The sequence below is a fragment of the Anopheles ziemanni genome, chromosome X (assembly GCF_943734765.1).
Source record: "Anopheles ziemanni chromosome X, idAnoZiCoDA_A2_x.2, whole genome shotgun sequence".
NCBI classification, from domain to species: Eukaryota; Metazoa; Arthropoda; class Insecta; order Diptera; family Culicidae; genus Anopheles; species Anopheles ziemanni.
In genome coordinates this window covers 4,055,095-4,064,333 of record NC_080707.1, presented here as the reverse complement: position 1 = coordinate 4,064,333, position 9,239 = coordinate 4,055,095, and the positions used below count along the sequence as shown (strand labels likewise).

Below are 9,239 nucleotides of genomic sequence, written 5' to 3'. Positions count from 1 at the left end.
CACCGCTCGCCGATGCGCTTTTCTTTTCCTGAGAGTCGACGACGGTGGTACGCATGTGGCGTTGCTTCCCGAGAGGGAAGCTGCACATGTTCTGGAACATTTCCGAAATGTCCTTGCGCCTTCGCCAACCCGATTCCGGTCTCTTTCTCTCTCTTTCTTCTCTTTTAACACCCACATTGGCACCCTGGACCTATATGCATTTCTCCAAACAGCTCTTGTATTTTGCGAAAATGATTTCACTTTCAACTGCTCTCTGTTTTCATTCCTATCTGCTTTCACTCGGTCACTTTGCAACGGTCTACAAGCTCAATTAAAAGAAAAAAACAATATTTAAAATATTTCAAATTAATGAAAAGTTATCATTACACTTAATGGCTTAAATTTTGCCACAAAAAAATAAACCTACACTCGTCTCATACGTTACTTCATCGATCCATTTAATATATAATATTTCGAGCAAATCAAAAAGAAAAATCTGGTAGCAGGAACGGTGGAGAGACGGAGCAGAAAGGCAGAAAGTGACCGGATCTTCCTCAAGTTGAGACGTGTCCAAATCCGATGTATGCTGTGCCTGTGTGTATGTGTGTGTGATGCTGTGAACAGCAACGCATTATCAGCTGATGGAACATCATGTTTGTTTATGCGTGTTTCTTTTTTTTTTGTTCTACTATTATTATTCCTTGTTGTCGGAGTTATTCTGATACCGCGGTTCGGAACCGAGAGAAAGCGTGTTGTTTTCGGCCCTTGTTTACGTGTGGGGTCACTTGCGCGTGCCTTCGTGTTGTAGGGTGCTGCCCGGTTGGATGACTACTTTCTTTTTCCCTGATAAGAAAGGCAGTTTCGGTGGCTCGGTTTGGCACTTTACCAATGGTCTCCAATAAATTTGAGCCTCTAGAAACGAATGTTGGCACTGACTTCTTCGTTCCCTTTCCGGTTTTCCCAGCTGATCCGGTATAGGATTGAAAAAGGCGATACAATGCACTGTATGCAGACCGATGTACAAACACTCCGGCCGGATTGCATTCTCGAGTGGATCGATTTTGAAGTTCGCCACAACAAAAATAAAAGGTTCGCACCCCATGTGTGTATGTGTAGGAGGGAAGGAAGGGTGGGGGGGGGGGGGGGGGGGGGGGGGCAACACTCTATTGGCGAAACGAATACAAACGCCACTCGACACTAGAACCGTGTTCACAGGTGTGTGCTCGGTGGGTCAGTGGCCACTCCATCGGATGTGTGATTCCTTGCACAACAAACACTGTACGTTCTGATTCGTGGATAAATGCTATGCCCTACAACCTAACGTTATCTAAAACCAAACAATGCTGGTAGCAGCGAAAAGAAGGCTCGGCCGGCTGAAATGCTAGCGATTCGACACGTCTATCGGAGATACCTAGCGCGAGCGAGCGTTGTGTTGGACTGCGTTGCGATGGAGTGTAACGTACCGAAATGGGCACCGGCTGCTGGGGCTTCCGCGAGCTTACTATAGCATGTTCGGCGTTGCGCCGCTTCCATACGCCAATACGGGGGGGTATATGGTGGGCTGCATATGCATACAGAGACCAGCTAGTCAGTCGGAGAGCCAGCCAACCAACCAGCCAGGCAGAGTCAGCCACTGCCAGCCGCGCTCTGCCTGCCATGCCCTGTCGTCGACAGCTTCGAAACCGGACTATCCAACCGGACCATTGCGTCGCCGTCGAAAAACACACAGCCGTCGTCGGCGTGGTTGTGTGTGGAGGCTGTCCCTTTGCACCATAGGCTATTAGATGGGAAAAGCTGAGGCAGTCAAGTTCAGGATGCTTCAGTGGCTAAGTTGACTGAAATTAAATTTGTTAAATGGAAACCAACTACAATTAATACTCCTGAAGTATCTTATTTCTAAAAAATCTAAAGCGTTACTGACTTATGTTACCTTTAAGGAGGATTCATTTCGGTGCGAGTTTAATTGCATGTTGAGTCGAGAAATGATTTAGAAGAATTTCGACTTCCCGGATATTTCGTGATCACCTTTAGCAACCTTTAATAAAAAAATATTTAAAAAGTTAGTCTCCGATTGCATGATAAATTCCAACTGTGCATCATCAGCTAGCTCACACATATGGACGCCTCGGTGTGTCTTGCGTAGTGTGCATCGAAAGCGTCCGGATGGTTCTTAATGTTTCCCCGCCTGGATGGTTCACGTTCGCGAGTGTGCGTGCGTATGATAGTCCGCAAACCCCAAGCTCCCTCCCCAAAGTCGGGCCCCTGCCCTAGCAAGATGATATACTCGTCAGCATCTGATGTTAGCATAAGCCTTTCGTATTGTATTCCGCTATAGCAGACAGGTTTTCTTGGTGGGAACAGGGAGCCCGTCGAAGCTCCACACACTCGGTCGGTATTGAAGCAGAACGTAAAAATAATAAAATAAAAACAAAAACTTAAACTGTACGTCAGGGCAATGATGGCGTTCTTGCGTACACGTGTACACGCGGATAGCGCACGCGTACGCTCGCGATAATGTGCCGCACCACTACCACCGAGGCAGCCAGCCAGCCAGCGGGCAACGATTGCGATAAAATCGCATCAAACAATACCATTCCACATACTGCGGCGCCACCACCGAAAAGTGTAGCATCTAATGTGCAATTATTAGCGACGCAGTTCGTTTGTTTCACGGCTTCATCTGCGTCACGGTCGCACTATCCCCACCCCACCACCTCCCGTTCCCGTTTGTCACGGTTCTTGGATGGCCATTGCGAAAAGGTGCCGGTTGCGAGAAGGTGCTAGATGCGCCATGAAACTACTTTATTCTGCTCTTAACCAGACTGACACTAGCCGCACTGTCGATGCGTTGAGAGTAATGGAAAGATTTGCTGCCCATGCATTGCACAGAAAGCAGACCACAATGCAGAGCATTCTTCTTTATCCAAAATAATCTCTAACGTATGAAATCACACTTCTTTTCCTGAGCCTCAACTAGCACGAAGAAAAGTTAAACATGAGACCATAATTTAAACGACCGTTTGAAGAGATCGATGTTAATCAGAACCAGATAGATTATTTAAAACCCGTATCAAATCCTGTCAATCAAGAAAAGGTAGGGCAAGACTTTTAGAAAGGAGGAAACATAGCATAATCTCTAACGTACGAAATCATACTTCGTTATCTGGGGCGCAACTAACACGGAGGAAATTTAAAAAAAGAGACCATACGACCGTTAGACGAGATAAATTGTCATCAACAATTGATAGACTATTTAAAAACTGCACCACACCCGGAAAATCAAACAAAGCTAAGGTAAGATTTAGAATTAAACCACAAAAAAAGAGTCAATAAAATGCCCCGAGTCGCACTAGTGTTTTCAGCGTCGAGTCAGCAAAAGGGCTGCAGCGAAGTTTTTTGCTACTGCGTGTTACGCGAGTCACACCTAGCCCGAATGAAACACTTTCATGACGCTCTTGGAGGTCGCCGTGCCGGGTTGGAGGTATGGCCATGGGGGGCGATATTTGTTTACTACTTTGTACACAAACGGGACCCTCTAACGTCTAACGTTCCATCAGTCTCGCCCCCTCACGCTACCAAAAAAAAAAACAACGATGCCGCTTTGGTGCCCCAGGTTTTTTGCGAGTTCCCTGCCATGCTGCGCCTCGCCTAGGAACAAATTATACGACTATAATAACACCCACCAGTCGTCAACCTATCTACCCATCCGCAATAGAACATTTGCTTTCAATTGTAAACTTTGTGTAAATTTTACAGTATGTTTTAAAAAACCAAGGCATAGCTTTTCGAGAGGATTTCTTTTATATCTTTGCAGGAAAATATAAAATTAAAAAAACTCAATTCGAATGAAATATGGACGTCACAAAATTATTATAGTTTTTTTTAAGTAAAGTTACTTGCACACTAAAACAGGGATTGTTAACAAAAAGGAGGTTTGTATAATTTTGACGACTTCATGCCATCATTGATTCAAAGGTCTATTCTGTTTCGTTGTTCCATCAAGGGAAATACTATCTGGTACCTTCTGACAATACAAAGTGTTTAGGGCACTGGTTTACTGCAGTACAATAACATAAAAAGATACTTAGTGTCTCACTGCTGGTGCTCGACATCGGAACGCTGTTTTAGCAGTCGGTACACCAACGTATTGAAATGCTGATAAGAGATACCCACACCTATGTTTAACGACGAATAAAATAATCATTAACGACAGTTACAGCCGGAAACACACATCACAAATAGAAGAAAAAAAAGGAGGCCAGACCATCCGTCCATAGTAATAAACCATAAACCGTAATCAAGTAGAGGGCTATTTCGGACTCCATTCTGACATACCTTTCCGCCGGGTTATGTTAGTTTAGAACTGAATATGTATATTTGCATTCGTTTATATATTAAAATAGAAGCATGTTTTGTAAGAACAGCTGTACACAATTTTAGAGCTTGGCTCCCAATGGTCAACGGTGCCGGTTTCCCGACACCTTCTCGGTAAAATTGAATAAATATAGATTAGTAGACATAGAAATTAGTATACATTGATTAACTTGCGAACACGCTGAGCTCCCTGGAAAGCTGGAGATCGTCAAGGAAGCATGGTGGAGCAGGTAGAAGGGCAGCCTTTCCGGGTTGGAATCCGATTCTGCCGTTTTTGCTTTCTTAAATCTTCCTCAAACGCAGCTGTTCGTCGTCCTCGAACCCTATAGGATTAAAGGTAGAGCATACATAAATCGAGACCAATAAACGAATCAAGTAATATGAACGGTTGAACCTACGATGATAACCCGCCGAGCAGCCACCAGCTTCGTCCGTTGGGCCATCCGTTTGAGGAGAAGGCGTCGGCGGCGGCGTGTGTTTCCTAGGCGATGCTTCCTCATATCGCCAAGTGGCGCACTGTTCTATATAGTATCGATCGGTCTGCTCCCCGGTTAAACGTCCGCCCACACCAAGCAGCTCGATACGTTCGAGCTGCTCCGCCGGACAATCGTTGCCGCGCGTCAGCTTGCTCAGGTTCGCCAGCAGGAACTCTTTGTCTTTTGCCTCCATGCCGAGGAGCTCCTTCAGCAGTCGCACCTTGGCAATCTGGGCCCGGGACTTGGCGCGCAGGTAGTACGCCGCAACACCCATCGTCAGCAGTACGCCACCGATGATGGCGGGCTTGGTGACGTAGACGAATATACGCCAGAACAGGTGCTCTTCGCGCAGCTTCAAGATGCCCTGCATGAACAGCTGGTACATGTACTCGGTGCCACGGAACGGACCACAACCGGTGCTGACCGGCACCTGCGTGATGATGTAGCCGTGCGTGAGCAGTACACCGAACAGCGACACGAACACGAGCACCAGCAGGAGCGTTTGCGTTTGGCTAGAGCGCCAGAGACGCACCGGCGGCTGGCAAAGGTAGATCAGCTCGAACTTGTTCACGTAAAACACGATCAGAAACTTGAGCGCAATGAGTGACACTAGTAGGGGTGCGAAGAGGACGCCAAACCAGAGCAGTGTTTGATTGTAGACCAGCCGGAGGCTGTGCGTTTCGATGCAGAACGGAGGCGGCGAAAGGCGATCCAGTGGACCGATTGACCCGTAGTGAGTGTGCAGCACGTACCGAAGGGCTCGAAGCGCCGTGAGCAGCAGCGTAGAGACGAGAAAGTCGACCACTATCAACCGGTACAACTCCTGACCGATGCCCGTCTCCCAGCAGCCGTCGGAATGTTCGCGCGTCAACCAGAACGCCAGCAATACACCCACGATGGTGGTCTGCAGCAGGAAGTGCCGTAACAGGTTAATGTTCAGCTGTGTCGCCACCTGCCGGTACTGCTCGAGGCGACCGAGCAGCTGGCAGGCGTACCCGAACGCCAGCATTGTGCCGTTCGAAACGAGCGCTACGTACAGCGCGGACCAGTCACTGAAATGCTCCGTCTCGCCGAAGCGGACCAACAGCGCCCAAAGCGCTGCTCCGACGGCACTTATGAGGGCCAGCACGATGAGATGGGCCAGGGCGTGCAGGGCGGTGCTACGCAGTCGGAGTAGTCGGCCCTCCGCCGGCGGTTCCCTCTGCCGATCGTCCAGATAGGCGCGCAGCTCATGCAGAATGCTGGCGTGCTTGAGCCGGGCAGCCTTCGGGTTTGCAATGCCGTAGTCCCACGAGCAGACAATCTTGTGCGTGAGGAGGTTCTGCACCGTCGCGCTCGACTCGATAAAGCTGATTCGGTAGGAGCGGCCCATGCTGACCGAAATCACGACGAACGTCGCCAGCACCAGCAGTGTGATCGTGAGGAAGTAGGCGTGCGGCAAACTATATTCGGCCGTTCCCGGCACCAGCGTGAACGACTGATTGCTGTACGAGCCATAGTATAGTACCGAGTTGGTAAAGTAGCCCTGTCAATGAAATTATAAGAAAAATTGATGTCACTTAATCGAAAATAGTTGGTAAAGGAGTATCTCTGGTTATGGGCCACCCTTAGTAACATTTGGTCGTAAACAGATTCCACCGAATTAGATAATGTGAAATTGCATAATGTTTAGTAGGAAAAAAGGAGCGTAAAACGGAACTAGGCCCATAACCGAATATATTCCCATTATCATAACCGGATACATCACATTACATAGGGTTTTGAACAATGAAAGCTTAATATGAGTGTGTCAATAAAGAAATCTACTGCTTGCTCTTTGTTATCATACGATTCTTTTCTTTTCTTACCCAATTCACAACCGGATGGTTGTAAAATACGCATTGGACCATATTATTTATCTTTACTTTATCTTAACACTTTCAATAGCAATTGCAGCAACTAGATAACAGATAAGTGTATTGACAGAAACAGTTCCAAACAAGGGAATTGCTGTATTGACAGAATGATTGGTTTGGAAGTCGGCCCACTCCAATGAACTCACAGTCGGGAAACCCACCGAAAGTTTACAATGATTTCCGTTGCACTAGCTGAATATGTTGAGTTCAGCAACAAGGTATCCAGTAAAATTGTATATTACAAAAGAAACACAAAACGAATGACCTGTAGCCCACAAACAACTTACCGAAGCTGATTCTATCCTCAATTGCGCAGCATTGGCAAGCATGCAAATTGTGGTTAATGAGTAGAGAAGAAACAAACGGTTTGCTCCTAAAATTAACAAACCTTTATCCTCTAGCTCTGTGTATGCCCGAGGAGGTTGCAGAGTGATTAATATTTACCTCACCGGTGATCAGATCACTCAGGTGGAACTGCATGCGGCCGTTGCGCAGCGGCAGTACCGAATCGTCGTGCCCCGCCAGCAGCTGCGGGAAGGTCACGAACGAAACGATAAACAGCAGCAGCACACAGTTCAGCACCAGCAGTCGGCGCAGAAACTTGAAGTAAGCGCTGATCCGGCTACCAAAGTGGCCCTCGATCTGCTTCATGCTGCCGTAGAAGAGCTCGAAGTTGGTGACGAATCGCTTGGCCAGCTTGGCGGCACGGGCGAGGTACAGCTTGCCGCTGTACCGGTAGCGACGCAGCAGCCCGATCGATTTGGCGCGGGTCGTCGCTCGCCGATGGACGGTCTGCGCTAAGTGCTCCCGGATCTGGCGCTTGGTGGAAATTTTCTGTGCGATTGATTTGATCGCCTCGATGCGTAGCTGCTCCGCCACCGGATTATCCTCCATCAGCTGCTCTCGCTGCCCGAGCTCCTTCGTGATGTGGTCCACGTCGAAGACGCTAGTCGTGATCAGATCCCCGTCAACAGAGAACGCTAATGGAAGGAAAAAAGATGGCATATTAAGCTCATCTATCAGATGGATAAAAATCTATTGCGCGTTACAAACTTTTCTGAATCCGGGAAGGCATCAGGCGAAGAGTTTTGTTGTAAACAGTACGCTTGTTGTTCTTTACGCTCCGTCCAAAGTTGCTCGACCAACGCCGGAAGCTCTACAACAACACAAAAGAAAGGAAAATAGAGTTACTAAGTGCACCGTCCGGTGAGACAGGACATACATGGTTACCGTAACTCACTTGCGAAAAGCTTATATTTGTTCCCACTGGCCGCTGGTTGCTTTCCCGCGCACCGACCTGAAATCGATCCTCCAATACGCTTCCGCCGACCGTTTGCTTGCCATAACTAGGTCCACTGAAACGCGCCGTTTCTCCACCGTCGGTCAACTCTTCAACCGTGTCAGCATGCTGCAGTACCTCGATTTTGTCCTCGTCGCAGAGGTTCCGTATCGAGCTTCCGTTGGCCATGGCGGATTGACCAATCCGTCTGTCGTCTGTATCACTGGCCTCGTTGTGGAAGTCCGCATCGCTCAACATTGTACGATGACGTACCATGTTCATTGGCGACTCTGGCAAATTATATTACAGCCCAGCAGCGACACTCCGATACGGTTGGTTTGATTGCCAGTTTATTCGGGAGCTTGCGTTTCGGATCACCTTCTTTTCAGCATCTTGCTTCTGCCAACAATCTTTCAATACGCACTGCCAGCACTCGCTGCCAGCTTCTGACCACTTCAAGGTGGAAAACTTTTTTCTCAACAACCCCACCCCGCGGACAACCCACCCATTGCTCCTGAAAACTGGTCACAAAACATCGGGAAAGTGTACACAGTGCATGACAGCTGTGAAGGGTAAACACAAGGTTGCTGCAACGTAGGTTACTTGCTTCTGATGCAGTACCGCTTCGTTCTATTACCCTTGCTATACCCTTTACGAACCTTTTACATAATTTTACAACATGGATGTCCTGTTAGCATAATTTTACATAATTTTACAACTCACATTTTTATATCTAAAAATACATACGAAATCAAACGCCCGATAAGCTGGACTGCCCAAAGTGCTGCGTCGAAAAATCTTCTATTTGGCAAAGCTGGAAACGTTGGGGCATGTTCCCGAAGAAAAAGGTCTTACATAAACCGAATGCAGTAATACAGTTTTACACAAACCGAATGCACAAACCTCCGTAGTGACACGTTTACGCAAATGCTAACAGTTCTTCGTAATCCTGCACAGCGGTTAGAAAATGATTATCGAAATAACAACGATATAAAAACAAAATACATATGTATGCACAAGTCGTTTTATACAAATTTTAAACCGAATAAAGAAGAGTAGTCACATTAGATTTTATCTTTAACTATATTTACCGTGCTATAGCATAAAATTCGAAAAACGATTCAAACGGTTCAACGACCAACTGTTCAATTTACGATAATTGCTGATACGAAAAAGTATCGGTTCCATTGCTCTCTAAAACACACTGATCGGTCGTGATACAGTACTGAAAGGCCA

The 9,239-nt window shown here is 47.2% G+C and overlaps 1 protein-coding gene across 1 annotated transcript; it reads right to left on the bottom strand.

Moving 5' to 3' along the window:
• Positions 1-4,369: 4,369 nt before the first annotated feature.
• Positions 4,370-8,496, bottom strand: LOC131290724 (transmembrane channel-like protein 7). Its single transcript, XM_058319892.1, has 5 exons — positions 7,965-8,496; positions 7,778-7,880; positions 7,169-7,704; positions 4,752-6,354; positions 4,370-4,676 (listed from the first exon to the last, which is right to left on the bottom strand). The coding sequence occupies exons 1-5, from the start codon at positions 8,283-8,285 to the stop codon at positions 4,636-4,638; spliced, it is 2,604 nt and encodes an 867-aa protein (XP_058175875.1). The 5' UTR covers positions 8,286-8,496; the 3' UTR covers positions 4,370-4,635.
• Positions 8,497-9,239: the final 743 nt, after the last annotated feature.